General features: G+C 46.7%; 1 protein-coding gene across 1 annotated transcript in view; it reads right to left on the bottom strand.

Annotated features, from left to right (window-relative positions):
- Window positions 1-17,443, bottom strand: part of LOC130525954 (GDNF family receptor alpha-2-like) — a 33,479-nt gene that overhangs the window by 5,832 nt on the left and 10,204 nt on the right. The window contains exons 4-6 of the mRNA XM_057033271.1: window positions 10,775-11,153; window positions 926-1,038; window positions 45-185 (exon numbers count right to left, since the gene is read on the bottom strand). Of these exons, the coding sequence (XP_056889251.1) occupies window positions 45-185; window positions 926-1,038; window positions 10,775-11,153 (633 nt within the window). The remainder of the gene's footprint in view (window positions 1-44; window positions 186-925; window positions 1,039-10,774; window positions 11,154-17,443) is intronic.

The raw sequence follows: 17,443 nt of genomic DNA, 5'->3' as shown, positions 1-17,443 counted from the left end.
TGGGAACGCCGTCAACAAAACTCCGATGGATAAAGGTGACTCACTTAAGCAGGTGTTTTCTGTAAAGAAGCGCAGGAAGTTGTAGCACTCCTCCTCCTGGTTTCCACTGCCCTCACAGGTGCACCAGGGTGAGATGGTCCAGTTGGAGAAGCTATTGTCCACATAGTTGGGGGTCATGTCTGTCCCTGTTTGGGGAGGACGATTAGAGACGAACAATTAGAAGATGGAGGCAGAAATGGGCACTAACCCTCCTGTTTTAGTGCAAATGTGCAAAAAAACAGACAAATGCATAAAAACTCCGTATTTGTGTCTGTGTGCTGAATAAGTCTCAAATTGTGGAACCAAAATATTTTATGTTTGTTTTAAATTTGGTGCGCAGTAGCTCAGTTTGAAGGGGACTGGGCCGAGGAGCGGAAGGTTCTTGGTTCTAGCCCCAGTGCAAACCAAACATGGAGCATTCAGAGCATTGCCAAGATACCCTTGAGCAAGGTCCCGAACCCCCACATGACATGTGATGAGGCTCTTATGCAGCTGGGAGAGGCTCCAGCTTCCTGTCCGTGACCCCCCCAAGGGAAAAATATCATAATAGATTCACATTTCCATTATTACCAATGTGCTTTTGTCAAGCTGGACCCCAACAGCGTCCTTGATATTCACCAATTTACCAAATATCCAGACTTTAAGGGTTGTAATAACGGAAACGCTCCCTCATCACGAGCAAACTCGTCTTTGAGCTGGGGGGGCTTGAAAGACATGGGTCAGAAAGAGTCTGTTCTCTGCTCAGGATAAAACTTTAGGTGGCGCCCTTTTCTCCCACGCCGTCCACAATCATCACATCATCTGAGATTAGAGAAAAAGGTCGTGGCAGATTCCTCCCTCCCTCCCATCTCCTTTCCCCCTTTCCCAGAGGGTTCTGCCCACTGACCGATGAGTCTGGCGTAGGAGGACAAGCAGGCTTGGTGGTTGTCCTGGTTGGGGCAGGTGCTGGTCGTGTGCGCACTCACGCGGCAGTTTTCGGTGTAATCAGCGAGCCTGGACCTGCGTGAGACGGAGCACAAACAGAGAAAAGGGAGGTGACTCACGCGCCCGACGCACAGCAGGACACATCGCGCACGTGCACGTGCACACGCGGCCGTGCATTACTGGGCCCCAGTCAGATCTTTCCCCCTTCGATTGTGACCAACAGCAAAGCCACATCTGGAGACCCTCGTGCACATCTGAGTGCACGTCTTTATACAGGATGAGGATGATCTACTGCACGTCCACACTGAGCTGAGCGACCAACGTCTCGTTCTTTTAAAAGGAGCTTTTGTCTCAGTGTGTTGGTGACCTTTGACCTGGAAGCCTCATGGCCGCCATTTCTAATCCCCTTAATAGGTGTGTTGGGAGCAGCATGTGGCGTTTCGCTCCATTTATACTCTTCAAATCGGTGAATCCCAGTTGATCACACATTATTTTCAATATTTCTCTCTCCCTTTTCCTCTCTGACATCATTTACTCATTTTTCCTTTGACCAGACCAGTTTAAGGCACATGTTAAAGGAGGTTTTCACAATGTTTATCCCCTGAAATCGGCCTCTTCTTTTTTCCGTCTCATATGAAGCCATTTGTTGCTGTTTTTAAAGAGCGTAATCGTGGGGATGTGGGAAGGCTAATGATGCATCACTGTCACATTCATTGTAACAAAGTTGCGTGGTTAAAATAAAGCGGAGCCGTTTTCCAGTTGCCAGGCAAAGTCCCGCCAACTTCCTGCAACTTCTTCCCCAGGCGAGAGCCAATCTGAAACTTTAAAGGAAACAAACGTAGTTCCTATGATGCTGCAGGATTTGGGAAACCAGCGGGATTCTTTAATCTCTTGGTATGAAGAGATCAGGATCATAACTTCACTTTTTAGTCCATCACGATGGTCACCAGAGAGCCTGGCAGCACTACAAGTGTGATGGATCACTACGGATCACCACCCTGCACGGGTCTAGAGGTCACTGGGAGGTCACGACTCGCTGCTCTGGAACCTCTGTGATGCTGCTGTACAAAGAAAAGACCACTATTTATGTCAATGATTTTTTTTCCCCAGGACACGTATTAATAACCATTAATTTTATAAATATATGATTCTCCATTCTCCTGTACATATGTACTGTATATATGTGAGTGTGTGTGTGTGTACACGGTATATATCGAATTCTGCCCACACCATTATCACAGAGGGTGACGGCAGAACCTCCACGGTGGACTCAGAAATGTCAAACTGCTTCTGGGAGCTCGTGTTGCATTAAGGTGAAGTGACGGAGCAGCCGAGTTACAAGGAGAATTAAAAAAGCAGGAAGTCGTCCGACAGGCAAATATTAACAGACACATTTCCCAACGCCAACATAACGTATGCGAGACCTCCCAGGAAAGAACTCCCCTCTTCTTTGTCCGCTTCATTTGCATGAAAGGAAAATGAAGAGGCAAATATTTGACGTCTTAAAGTGCCGGAGCATTTTTGCAGCTCTCTGGCGTTGGCCGTCACCTGTCAGGGATCTTTTCCCATCAAGCCGTCACCGTGGAGACACAACTGGAGGCTTCATTCCTAAATTTTACCTTCGTGTGTCCACCGGCACAACAACAAAGCATTTTCCTCTTTAGAGACAGTCAGAGTCACATTAGGAGCCATCTTCTCAGGCCTCCATCCCATAATGACAGCTGGGTGTTCTAGTCCCAGATTAGCAGCGAACTGCATCACTGTAAAGATGAACACGTTTACGCCCAACAGACGATCCTTATTCATCACCTCATCATAAATTTAGGAGCCAGTTGGATTTAACGAGTCTCATCTAAATTGTTGCCATTGTCAGCAGCAATAACACAGTTTGTGAGTCACTTTGTGCTCCGACTTACAGATAATTGTGTTTACTCTCGTTTCACTACTGGAAAAGACGAGCGGAGCTGTTTGGGAGGCAGAGGTTCTACCGGGCCGCCTGTGCCCCTCTCCGGTTCTGAGCATCGTATTTACCCGCCTAATTAGCACGACTCTCTTTTGATCCACTTCTCTATCAAATGACCGGAAGATTCTCCGCGTCTCCCTCGGGGAAATGGGACACACAGTTGGTCTAATGATAAGGGATGAGAACATGCACAGGTCTCGCTGTTAATTAAGACAAGTCGTTTTCCACACCTGCCCTTCTAATCCACCCTCTCATGCATGAAAGCAGGATTTTTACCCACAATCCCTCTGAGGCAGAGAATAAGGGCAGGACGGAGAGGGAAGGTGGGATCTCTTAGAAGGTGGGATTGTTCCAAGTTTGGCCTCTGGTAACTCCACAAAGCACAATAGACGTTGATGGAGCAGAGAGGCGGCGTTATCTTAGCATTGGCAGCAGCTGTCAGAGCAGAGTCCAGAGGGCAGCGACGCACAGCCCGACTCCAGGAAACAACTGCTCACGACTAGTTCAGGCAGAGTTTCTGACCTGGATGAGTGCGAACATTCAGCAACAAATGAGGGAAAATGCTAATGTGCTGTCCGAAGCAGCCTTAAGAGCAGCCTTAAGAGCAGCCTTAAGGCTTTGATTCTAACAGGTAAAGCACCACCGTGCCAGGAAAGGTGAGCGCGGGCTCCCTAAGAACAGCCCAGATAAAAGATTCAAGAAACTGCCCCCTCTCCCTGACAATGATGACTTAAGAACAGTAATTTAAAGTTTAGCGGGGTGTCCTGAGTGTTCAGACAATGGTGTTCCAAAACAGGGATGCAGCAAATTTAATGGCTTCCACGGGCGTTCCATTATACCTCAGCAAAGCGCCCCTCGCTGCTGAAATTACAGGCTTTCCAGCTCAGCGGAGTTTTATGGTCATTTTAGCCACTCAGCCTCCGGGGAAGTGGCAGGGGAGCTCCCACTGAGGTAGACTTCTTTCAACCAGCCTGACACCTTAAACACAGGGATTGGGCTGAGCACTGAGTGCTTGTCCATCTGTCATGGCAGTAATAGAATGGACTTTTATAGGGATTCTTATTCCTTGCACTTTATGCATGTGACAGACTGTGACAGCTCAGGTGATCTGAATGGAAGTCTGGTCTTCATGAAAGGGGGAAATAGTGTTGAAAGGCTGCGTGAGGTCTCACCGTAGCCTTTCACCCTTTAAACAGCAGTCTCCTGTCTTCATGCAGTCCATGCTCTGCCCCACAACATTCTCACATTCATCACAATTTCTGCTCAATCTAAAATCCTGCTTCTCATCTCTTATCGCTTCCACCAGTCCCCAGTCTGGGCTTCAGTGTCTCACGTTTAAAGAACGTGGAACAATAGCGGAGGCACAACGGCGGCCAACACATGAGCACCAACGCCAAGCAAACGAGGAGGACAGAAGATTTCCCTGCCGTCGCCTTCCGCTCTCACCTTTTCTCCTCTTCTCCCACCTCTCATTAACGCCCCGCCGCCACTGATTCAGAATTACATCCTCGTGTGTGAGCTGCCACCAAGAAGCCTGACGTGTGTTTGGTCAACAGCTACGGGACTGGACGCGTGTGTCCATATGTCCGAATGCTGGAATCTCTCCCACTTTTCCCACTTTTCCCACAATTAACGGCCACTTTGTTGTTCTAGTCAGAGGTGTCTGTCCATGCCGCTGCTACAGTATTGCTCCCCGAAGTTCTGGCCAGAGACACACGGCAACAGCCTGAAGCAACATTCAGTCCAGTCAAAGCCAAAGCAGCCACTGAGCAGCCTGATGTCTCCCACGACAGGAGTGAGATCAGTGTGTGAGCAGGAAAATAAGAGCCGGTGAGACCATCTCCCCACTGAAATGATGCTTTTTTGTTTCCATACTGCAGGTGTCTTAAAGCAGCTACTGAATATTGTGTCAGTGGTTCTGAACCCACTGCACCACAGACACCTTTAGAGTTTGGGAGACTATTCAAGGTTATCTGAACCCTGAACATGTTGCCAGGCAACGAACACAAAGATCAGCTGTCACTAAAAAGGCCTAAACGACGCAGTTCGTTATTAGCAATTATTGCCCACATTATTTACATCTCATTAAAGAAAGTTTAGGAATCGACGAGATTGAAGAAACTAAATCTGAACTAACTGAGGATTTTATTTTTAAGGCACAACTAGAAAGAATCTTTTATAACCAAGTTTGAGTTGTCAAAGAATAAGTCGATATTTTTATTCAGATCAATATAGTTATCTTTCTAGAATTTAGATAATACTGACATTATTTGATCATTTTTCCCTCAGATTAAAACTGCACTGACTGAGTGTAAAAGTATTAATTCTTTCAGAAGAAATGTAGCCAGTAGAAGCAGAAATTCCACTTTCTATTCAAACTTCTTTCAAAACTCTCAAAATACTTTTACTTCGGTCCAACATGCGACTCAAATATTGAGTCTCCACCTTGTAAATGCAGCCCGACGTTAGTTTGACGCATCTCCCATCTCTGCCTCTTCCAGTCCGCCCTTTCACACACGTGCACGTCTATTGAGACTCTCTCCACTCCCAAGACTACTTAAGTACGAGAGGCTAAAGAGTGGTTTAGACTGATGTGGAAAACCACAGATTGACCATTCCCACTAAAGTCCTGGTGATCATGTTTTACATGAATAATTGAGATGTTACCACTGGAAGAGGGGATTGTAAAAGGAAGGATACGGTTTAGACAGCAATTACAGCAGTGTTCCATAGCGCCACTCCCCAGGAGATTCTGGTTTGAAAAGTAAATGGCCATGTACTAATCCATGCATCGGAATTAAAAGCACATATTCAACTTTCCAGCCTTTGCTCCATCACTCTTCCCACCCTCGTTCCCTCTCCCGTCTCCTTGCAATAGGTGTCATTTTCATGGAAAGCCCTTCGTTTGAGCCTAACGTTGAAGCATTAAGCATTATTAATGCTCGATGGACAGATCAAAGGTCGTGTTCATGGATAAAAGACCCCCAACGTTTGCTTGTTTTGTCACAGACGAGGAAGAGAAAACTCCCGTGTCACCTCACCCCATTTATTACCATAGATCTAAAACTAAAAGCTGGCTAACACCTTATTCGCACACACAGATGTCTTCCTCTCCCAGGTCCAGAACCTCGGGCAGATTTGGCTTGAGGAGGCAATTATGCACTCGTGTGTCTGTTGCTACTCCTGCATGAAGTGCTTCATTTGAGAGGCCTGTTTCCACATTCCCAAGGCTCAGAGGCTCATTTTAGGGAGGGTGTAAGGCAGGAACCGGCTCCCCGTGTTTCCATGCCCAAGGAATGCTGTAAGAGGTACTGAACACAAGCCAAGAGAGTATGTGTGAATATGAGTGAGAGAGTGCAACAATGCAGGATTGTTCAGGTTGATATCAGAAGCAGTTTCACATGTCGGATGCAAAAGTTCCTCCTGTTGATTTAGTACAAAGTCCATGATGGAATGTTGGAAAAAGTATATCTTTGGTAACATAAATGGGTCAAGTTACCTGTACAGTGATCAATGGCAGCCCAGGTATGTTTTCTTCTTGCAACATTGATAAGCAATGGGCTAGGAACTCAAATCAAAGGGCAGCCAGTGAGTCCAGAGGGTTGGGGATATAAATCAAAGATGGAAGTGTTGCATTGATCCCTCAAACGATCAATACAGCTCCCACACGCGGCTCAATGTGTTTTGGTGCAGCTTCATTGGACCAGAACTGTGTAAAGCACAGAAACGTTTAGGGAGTTTCACGGCCGGCGTACATGCATGCACGTGCACACACAAAGCACCACATTCAAACAATCCATATATAGTGTCTCTCTGTATTCAGAGGACTAAAGAGATCCCTCGTGCAGAAGCTTTGGCTCCACGAGAAGGTTGCCCAGAGGAGAGCGAACGAAGAGTCGCGATGCTGGAACAAAACAACTGCAAGAGCGGCACGAGGCTCCGTTTCCACCGCCCGTTCTGTCCAACCGCGTCCCAACCTCCACAGTACGTCCAGCACTGTTTCCACAGGGAGCAGCAGGAGGATCCGGCACAATGTGCCGGCAAAGCCAAGCCTGAAAGAATCGTTTAAAGTGTTTCTCGTGTGATTGCGCGACGAGCTCCACCTGGAACCGTCTCCAAAGGTGAAAATGCAGCCAATCTGGCATCAAATGTGCTCACAGCCGAATACTCAAAAATAAAGTATTTGAAAGCATCTTCAACAGCCTGCAGCGAGGCCTGTGGGCTGCTCCAAAGCTAAAATATGAAACGAAAGTACATTTTTAGATCAATTCACCTCTCAAACACCTTTCATGGCGAGACGCTGTCGCGGGCGGTTACGCTTGTGCTGCAGCCATGTGACCAACTCTCTGACCTCCAGCCCACTGCAGTAGCTTTCCAGCCCGGATCAATCCTGCATCCCACCTTCCCTCTTCCTCCTCTCGCTCTGTCTCATTATCTCTACCTCCTTCCCTCCTTCCCTCGCTCCCCCTCCCAATTTTGTCCCCTGGTAAAATGAAATAGGATTGGACTTACTGTGTTTTCCCTCTTTGGAGCCAGGAAGGCATCCCCTGAGGACACAAGCCTCTTGTTGAATAATCTCTCCCTGCATTTATCAACACATCTCGGAAAGAGCGGAACAAAGCAGAGGAAAACCTGCTCCCTGCTTTTATTGGAGTTTGAGTTCTGTTCCCAAGAAAAGTTTGGGAAGAGTCTTTTCTCAAGTTCTCCCAGTTTTTTATCACATTGATGCCAGTGATTGAAAAAGTGATATTTCTTCCTGCCTGCCTGACATAAAAAATGGGTGATGTTTTCTTTCTCTTTGCTCTTTTGTCTTTCTGAACCTGCCTATGTCTGTTGCCCCCCAGTCCTGTTTAAAGCCAACAATTAAGTGTGTCATTACATGGGTCCTGATCCTTCTAACTTTGTTAGGGTGTGTGTACTGCACCAGTTCAATGCAACAACTGCACATTTCAGGACTGAATCTGAAGAGTTAAAGAACTGAACAACATCAGGCAAAGGTGGGTTAGTGCACGTGAAGGGGGATTTTTTTGCCAATCAGTTCACTTTAAAATCTCTATCCTCCCTCTAAATGTTATTCTATTCAGTCGGTTTGATGTTCAAATGTCATATAAGTGCTTTTGCACCCAGGTTGCAGGGAAGCGTGGATCATTTTAGGACCATGTCAGTCATATTGGAGCAGCATCCTCCCTTCCCAATACTCCTGAGAGTTGGGCAGACAAGGACATTTCATCTGAAGGATGCTGAGGTGGGACAATCGTACAACCCTTTCTGTCACCTTTTTAGCTAAATTACTTGCACATTATACAAAGAACAGACAAACAACAACCAAACTGAAAGCATAACGTGTTTCTTAATACAATGTTTCAATAAATAAACGCATCAAATCATTTTCAAGGTGTTCTAGGATGCAAGGGCATCCTGGAAGGATGTCTGAAACCACGTACTAGACTAAGGACATCGACTCAGACAGAGGACGCTTGAAGAAGAGCACACAGATGTGATTGTGTAGAACTCTCGTAAAGATTAAAAAAAACAAAAAACACCGAACTGTCAAGCCGGCAGTGACCAATGAAGTGTCTAATGGAGGCTTTCTCCTGCAGAAAGCACCACTCAAAGAGCAGAATATCAGAGGAATGGAAGAGCTAAGTGTCCAGACAGCTGCTGGGCTACTGTCAGCGCTCCCATACGGTGCATGTGTGTGTGCACGTGCTGCTCATCGAGCTGTTGACCTTGGTGGGGCATAACACAGCCACAGATAATGAGTTTTAACATTCTATTTCATCTCTCTCAGTGAGGAGGTGCACAGCAGACACCTGAGGGCTAAAGGTCAAGGAAAGCCACTCAGCCTGTAGCCACGCAGCAAGCAGGTAATTATTAGGACAATCATCAAATGGACAGCAAGCAATCGCGCTTCCAAACGTTCATCCCTGTTGGAATGAAGAAACAGTTTCGGTTTTACCAGTCAGGCTTAGCAGGTGCAAACAACATGCCTTTAATTATCATAATTAGTGGTTATGCATGGAGAGATGCAGTCATTTGAAAGTCACATGACCAGAAAATCTATTTGATTCCATACAAACACAAATCTCTGATTAGTCAAGAGAACAACAACAACAGAATGTCCATTGTGTGCTTGTACCCCCGGTAATTTAAATTTCCAGTAGTTAAATATCAGTACAAATCTTCCTCATAATCTTCAAATAATTAGTGTTATTTTTGGCACTGCGCTTCCGTGAGTCTGACACTCGGTCGGAGTCCATTAGGCACACAAATGAGCTTTTAAAAGCTCATTTAAATATCTCACATCTTTGTTCTACCAGACTAATGGACACGGATCCTCGGCTTGGCGTGTTGCCTGTGTGGCAGGACGCCGTCAGGACGGGCAGTTGACAGCTGATTTAGTGGATTGTACGACGGCTTTGTTTGGGCTCCGCTAACACAAGGAAACATGTCACAGCTGGGTGGGTGCCAAGTGAAGGCAGTCGCTCGTATCCAACAGGGGCCTCGTGCAGCCAATGAGGTCCACTAATGTTGTGCTGAGTTTAATTGAGCGTTCGGTGTTCCGTTTAGGCTTACATCTTCATCGGCCATGCGAGAGGCCGTTTCTCTAAAACGCCACCGAGACTCAGATCACACGGTTACGGTCGGAGACTAAAACACTTTATGCTGCACTTTAAGCTCGTGTTGCTTATGAAACGTGCACCAGAAGAGCCAGAATCACTCACTGCGTAAATGTCCCAGCTTAATTCTGACAGCAAATCGGGACTTAATAACGCAGCAAATGTCTCATGCAACAGGGCCTTAAATAGATCCTAAAGGTCAATAACAGCAGCACCCAACCCTGTACCTGCAGAGGGTTAGGGTCTGTACCTGCAGAGGGTTAGGGTCTGTACCTGCAGAGGGTTAGGTTAGGGTCTGTACCTGCAGAGGGTTAGGGTCTGTACCTGCAGAGGGTTAGGGTCTGTACCTGCAGAGGGTTAGGGTCTGTACCTGCAGAGGGTTAGGGTTAGGGTTAGGGTCTGTACCTGCAGAGGGTTAGGGTTAGGGTCTGTACCTGCAGAGGGTTAGGGTTAGGGTCTGTACCTGCAGAGGGTTAGGGTTAGGGTCTGTACCTGCAGAGGGTTAGGGTTAGGGTCTGTACCTGCAGAGGGTTAGGGTCTGTACCTGCAGAGGGTTAGGGTCTGTACCTGCAGAGGGTTAGGGTTAGGGTTAGGGTCTGTACTGCAGAGGGTTAGGGTCTGTACCTGCAGAGGGTTAGGGTCTGTACCTGCAGAGGCTTAGGGTTAGGGTTAGGGTCTGTACCTGCAGAGGGTTAGGGTCTGTACCTGCAGAGGCTTAGGGTCTGTACCTGCAGAGGGTTAGGGTCTGTACCTGCAGAGGTTAGGGTTAGGGTCTGTACTGCAGAGGGTTAGGGTCTGTACTGCAGAGGGTTAGGGTTAGGGTTAGGGTTAGGTCTGTACCTGCAGAGGGTTAGGGTTAGGGTCTGTACCTGCAGAGGGTTAGGGTCTGTACCTGCAGAGGGTTAGGGTTAGGGTTAGGGTCTGTACCTGCAGAGGTTAGGGTCTGTACCTGCAGAGGGTTAGGGTTAGGGTCTGTACCTGCAGAGGGTTAGGGTTAGGGTCTGTACTGCAGAGGGTTAGGGTTAGGGTTAGGGTCTGTACCTGCAGAGGGTTAGGGTTAGGGTTAGGGTCTGTACCTGCAGAGGGTTAGGGTCTGTACCTGCAGAGGGTTAGGGTTAGGGTCTGTACCTGCAGAGGTTAGGGTCTGTACTGCAGAGGGTTAGGGTAGGGTCTGTACCTGCAGAGGTTAGGGTCTGTACCTGCAGAGGGTTAGGGTTAGGGTCTGTACCTGCAGAGGGAGTCCTGGCGGCAGAGCGTGCGCAGCTCCAAACAGTTGGGTTTGTCTTTGTCGTTGTAGGAGCAGTCCGGCACGATGGTCTGCCTCCGCCGCTCCGCACAGCCCTCCGTCTGGCAGGGGCAGAAAAGAAGCCGGTGGCTGAACTCGGGAGGCACGCGATCCAAGAAGGAGCGCAGCGCTTTATGGCAGCGCTTCCTGCTGCACGTTTCTCCCCTGTTGGGATCCTCTTTGATGCAGATGCCGATGAAGGTGGAACGCTGCCTCTTGCAGCTGCCGTTGAGGTTGCAGGCTTTGACGGCGTCCAGACAGGGGTTGCAGTTCTTCTCCGGGTCCAGACAGTTGAACCCTTTTGGTGCCACTGTGAGCATCCCTGAAAGCAGACAGCAAGCAGAGCGCCGTGGTCACGGACAGCAACAGACTGGGAATAAACTTGAGCTCTCTAATGACTGTTATAGAATAGAAACTGGAACAAGTGAGGTTTCACCAGCAGGATGAAAACCCTGCATCCACTGCTTCGCTGAATCGATACCTTCAATCTCGACCAAAGATAACTAAATAAATAAAAGCTACGGTCAACCGATAAAACAGAATCCGTTGGTCTCCTCCCTCACAGCAAAAGTTGGGCTTGAACACAGAAACCTTTCGATAACGTTGGGGGCTAAAGGAGCTGAGGAAAGCCTGCAGTTTTTAATTAAATCACTTGCAGAACTTAAATGGAATTCTAATTTATTTGTCTCCAATTTAAAATTGAATGTTGGGTAATTCATTCCCAGGTAATGCTGGAACCTTTTCACAGTATTAGTTGTTGTAAAGTGGATGAAGAGATTAAATGCAAATATGGAAGAATGGTGAAAAATCTAAAAACGGCTCTAAATGCAGCAGCCTCTGGATTTCTCCTCAATAACTGTTAAACTAAAGTGAATCTTGTTTCTTTGAGTGTGAATATCCGAGTGGTACCTTGAACACGGGAAGAGGAGATGTTCCATGTTTCCCAAAAGTTCCAGTTTCATGGTTCTGCACCATAAATGTGTGATACACAATCCTGGAAGTCTCATTGGTGCTGTGACGTCCTCTATGATGCTCCTGTGGCTTCCCTCCTATGTAACTGTCTCATTCTCCCATTTCTCCTCATCTCTGGATGAGCTCCACTTTCATTCTGAGCTTGACTGGATGTTCCAGCCATTGATATTTGTTCTTTACTCACTGCACTCTCGCCAGAACTATCCACCATTTCATTACCTTCAAATCCTATATGGCTTCTCCTGCTTCTTCTTTTGTCATTTTATGGCAGTTGGGAAACAGCTTGTAGGTGCATTACTGCCCCCTTCTGGACTGGAGTGTGGAGCGTTAAGGTCGAAGGTTGATAACTAAGCCGTTACTTCTTAAAACCTAAAACAAATCTCTCCACATGTTCCCTGGACTTCTCCGATCCCAACCATGATCCTAATCCTAATCCTGCCTGTGTTTCCCTCTTTTGTGGTTCTTTGAGCCTGGTCCTGCTCAAGGTTTCTTCCTGATAAATTGAGAGTTTTTCTTGCCATTGTTTCTTGTTGGGGGGGGGTCAGGCCCTGGGATTCTGGAAAGGGCCTAGAAGCAATTTTGATTGTAACAGAGGCGATATAAATAAACATGAATTGAAATGAATGAAATAATCTCATCGTCTCCACCCTTGTCTCTGAATTAAGCCCCGGTCTTTGTCTTGCAGGCTCATCTTGTGGCGGCGTTGGTGTCCAAGCTTGGTTTCCTTTGCTAATCTAAAGTCTAGGGTTAGTTTGACCTTCTGCTGTCTGCCCATTTTGTACTTTTGCCTTTGTTGCTTCACCTCCTGTGTGCCGACCTGTTTCTGCCTTATTAAAAGCCTTTTGATTCTTGCCCTTTGCTGGAGTTGAGCCTGGTACATGGAGCGTGGAGATGCAGGTCAGTGCAAACAACACTAAATAATACAACATCTGTGCAAAGTGCACATCATAATAAGCTCTGCATAATACGATCCACTTACTGAAGGGTTCACAAGTGGTGAAATAAAAATACGTTTCATCCAATCAATACTTGGAAAGACGGTCCATCGGGGGGCACATTTCATGGACAATCTTCAGTATGTGATTGGGTTCCTCTTTATGTTCAGGAGATGCTGCCTTTATTCCAGCAGCACAAAACCTTTTCTTGACGTATCGGCGTAATAAACCAGAGTCTGTGCTCACTTGTGGTGTCCAGCTCTGTATATTGAGGCTATATTAGACAATTTAACCTCTCTCCTCTGTAGATAATGATATTTCAGAGGTCACAACACCATGGTGACATGCAGAAAGAATCATTTCTTATTCAACAGAACCAATCACACGCGGCGCCTCTCAGACAGCCGCGAGCAGGAAAAGGGCCATTTATTTTAGAGGGGCGTGCTTGAAATGTTGTATTGTTTAAAAGAGGAGCATCACATCAATCCTGGAAACAAGGATGCATGGAGCACATCACGCCCCACCAAATTAATGAGTTTTGATTTCTGATTGCGACTGATGAAACTCCATCTGCCCTTGAAGAACAGCCACCTCGTTCCTTGAGACAGATCACCTGTTTTCTGTTGACTGAGGCTTCATTTCTTAAGGATTCCATATTTCCATATTGCAGAGTGAAACACTTCTAGGGATCAAGCGTCCGCACAAGTGCCTTTTCCCCCTGTGTCACAGAACCTGTGCATCCTTCTAGGCTCTTAAAGGAGAGGACAGACACTCAACAGCAGATGTTTGCCAGTAAAAATCTCTTTCTTGTTGGCGTAAGAACACGTGAGACGGTGCTCCCAAATTACTTATGCAACACTAGAAAGCTAATTAAAAAAGCAAGCTAATTAGCCGACCTTGTCAAAGCAGCATCTGTCGACTGATCAGTGATAACAGGGACTAAAAGATGCGTTGTTCTCGGCCAGAGGATGCCGGGTCAAGCCTTCCTCCTGGAGCGGGCCGGGCTGAGCCGGGCAACAGCGGCTGCAGGTGTGGCGAGGCCGTGCGGCTCAAGCTACATTACATTGATGGATTACAGCTGCTAAATCTACCTTGGCCATCTGCAGGCTCTAATGTGGGCCACTGGGGGGTCCAGGATGAAAAGGGAGAAGGATGAGCTACTAAGATTTATCTGACCAAACAGGGCTGAAGCTCCTTCTCACACAGCACCCATGGACAGGTTTTTGCTACCACTGATTCGCCAGCCGAGATTGAATTTGGTGCTCAACCCAAATAGATGTCTCGGGGGCAACACAAGACGCAAAGCCCACTTGATGACTGTGACGTGGCACAAACAGGATGATGGAAAGAGACAGAGGAAGGAAGCAACAAAGTGAAGATGGGTGAGGAAGAGCGCGGCGTTACACAGTTATAATTGATTTTCTGAGTGCATTACTATGGAGGTTTTTGGCAAATATATTGGGCCATAATGTGAGGAGAAAGGGCTTGATAAGAGGCATGAAAATGGAGAAGCTTTATGGGGGGCTGATGGCAGCAGCTGATCCTGACAGATAGAAACATGAGATGACACAAACTGGGCGCAGATTTGACAGCCATTTACGAAGACACGCCATGGCGCTTTCAATTAATCCGGCCTAATTCAGGAAAGCTGTGACTCTTGTGCTCGGAATAATTAACCCAGCCCACCAGCAATGCAATCAGCAGTTCACAACAGTTTACACGGATCTCTCCTCAGAACCGGAGCGCTGTACAGTACATTAATGAGCCGGTGGCCGGATGGAAAACAGCTACACGGCCAGTTGATTAATGGGGGTAATAAATCTATAATCGATCAGTGTCATAAGCAGCAGAAAATATAATCTGTTGCTTTTTCCCACCCTATTTAAACCTTTTTACTCAAAATGAAAAAAAAAAAAGATTTTGACCAAGAGTTTGCTGTTTTTTCCGACATTTTACCAAACAACGGCGAATATTGTGGATTTAACTCCATAAAGCCTGAGGCACTAAATAATTGCTAAATAAGAGGTGACATCTCAAAAAGAGATTCGTGTAATTTAGAAACTAATGAGAGGACAACAGAAGTCGTCTTATGTTGTTTATTCATGATCGCCTTTGTGGGCCTAAAAATGCGACCTTATAAAAATTGTGCCAGCAGCAGTTAAAGCAGCGGCCCGGCCCCCGGTGGTGCCGCTTGGCTGTAAACAGGGTTTTAATAGGCCTCTCTGCTCTGGAGCATCGTAAATGAAATCGCACCATAGAGAAGCAGATATTCCTCCTGCACGTGCAGCCCACAGGAAGATAAAGAATAAAAAAATGGGAGGAGGCAGAAAGGAGAGCGGCCGGGGATGGTAGCGTTCCTGGGGGAAATAAACGAGAGTGGTGGGGGACACTGCATCTGTGGAGGAGAAGCTGATAAAAAAGAAAGCACAGATGGATTTCAACCCCCCCCCAAGAGCTTCCCTACTCTGTAATTGTTCTCTGTCTGGCTAATTTGAATTGTGCATTTTATATATCATGTCATACTCGAGGGACGCTGTGCTGCGGAAGTTCATCCCAGGTTAGCAAGAGGCTCTTGGCTCAGAGTAATGTTCTCAGTAATTAGGAAAGGTGCCAAAGTTTGCATTTAATACGGCCCTGGGAGTGCGTGTGTGTGCACGCTTGTTAGGGAAGTCTTCAGCCGGGCCCCCGAGGAGCATGTCAAGCATCTCCGTGTCAAAGGCCTCATCCGTCATTAGCTCAGCACCCCGAGGAGATCCTGGAGCAGCAAAGATGCTCCGACGTCGGCGTTCCCAAACTCCCAAACTGTTTCCAAGGATCAACTGAATTTGTAGCTTTGAGCAGGAAACTACTGGCACCACATGAAGCAGTGGGAGGAGCGATAAGAAGGCAAAAGATTTGGCTGTGAAAAAAGCATTTGCAGAGGATGTAAAGAAGCGTCCAAGGGGATTTTAAATCATTGTAAACATAGTAAACATAGTGCTTAGTGCTTCACACACACACACACGCACACACACACGCACACACACACACGGATGCTGTTTTATGGCCTTTTGCCCTCAGTGCACTCAGTCAACTATACATGGAGGAACATTATAGTGATCATTTGCTTAAAACAAGTAAAGAAAAAGACGTCCTTGGACTATTCAATGTTTTAATTGAATTTCTAAGATAAATGCAAGACTGCAAACGATGATATTAAGCTTTGACTGTCTCCGGTGGGACAAGCTCGGCTTCAGCTGAGGGTAAACTGATTAGGAAGAGGACTAACGACACATATAAACGAGCTAATGTAAATGCACGCAGGTGCGTCAGCAAGAGCTGCACAAACAGAAAAAACCCGCCGCCGAAATGAGGAGAGCCGAGCGTTTGCATAAGTAATCATAATTGTTCAGAGACAATTTGAGGAAGTCAAGCATTTGGAAAGCATGCTGAGCACGACCGTACGGCTGCTCTGATTCTCTGAGCTGCAGAAACGAGCTGCTGCATTTAATTGGATGGCGAGCACAAAAAGCTGAGAGGTGAGCGGCTTAGTGCTGGGAGTCAGAGGGTCTCGCTAAGGAACGTTCAACTTTATTCCTGCAGGGATCTCTGAACGCTGCCCCCTGCTCCCAATAAGTTAATTACCTCAGTAGCAGGTCAAAGAGACGGAATACATTACATGTGGAGCATGTGGAGAGTTAAAGTCAAGGGTTTATGTCATTTAGTGTGCATTATGTTATAGAATACTTGACTATTAATCTGAGGCCTAAATAATGACAATATTTATTTTGAAAATAAGAAAAAGCTGAATTGCAGCAAAATTGATGTAATGAGCTGTCACAGTGCAACACCAAGACAACATCAACACGGACACAGCACGACTATTAGAGATGGTTTCCTATATAAATGCAGAATATGTTTATTCTGAATGGGTCGAGGGTCCCACCACCTCTCTGAATATTATTGCTAATTATTAATTGGTACCTGCAGTAACGTTAAGTGATTGGACATGATTTGGAAGCACACACATCGTCCTGTCTCTCAGTGGCGTATAGGAAGGTGGAGCAGAAGATCAGGCTCCTATAGCTCAGACCCTGGTACTGTGCCTGGTCCTCAAGCTTCTCCCAGTGGCCTCCATCATACCTGACATCCAGGAGGAGATGGGACCCAGAACCCAATGGGCTCTCTGACGGAGCTCCGCAGAGCCGAGAGAGCTCCAGAGGGTCATCGATTACGTTCTTTAAGTTTTGACCTTTGGCTCATGTCTGGAAGGAACCGGCCCCACTCATCACCTGCCCAACACCACCCCTACGCTGGGAGCAGCATGGGGGTCTAGGGATGTTTTCAGTGGCTGGGTTATGGTTAGGGTTAGGGTTATGGTTAGGGTTAGGGTTAGGGTTAGGGTTAGGGTTAGGGTTAACCCTAACCCTAACCCTAAAGAATAACAATATGCTTAAAGAAAAGCTGATCCGGAGCACTCCACGTACATTATATAAGGACAGTAAGGTCATCAGCACGGCTTGTGTAGGTCATTCTCACAACATACACTAAAGAAAAAGTTGAACTTCCTGGACTTTAAAATGGGGATTTACTTCCATGCAGGGCCATGTTGAGTTCTGCTGCGTCATATCTATGATAGCATATATAATATAGAGCAGTTGGGATAATCGCATAGCAAATATTGAACAGAACTCTCTCGTCTCTTCTGACACGGCCCACAGGTGGA

The sequence above is a fragment of the Takifugu flavidus genome, chromosome 5 (genome assembly GCF_003711565.1).
Source record: "Takifugu flavidus isolate HTHZ2018 chromosome 5, ASM371156v2, whole genome shotgun sequence".
NCBI lineage: Eukaryota > Metazoa > Chordata > Actinopteri > Tetraodontiformes > Tetraodontidae > Takifugu > Takifugu flavidus.
Note: the sequence above shows the minus strand (reverse complement) of the source record. Positions and strands in the feature narration are given on the sequence as shown.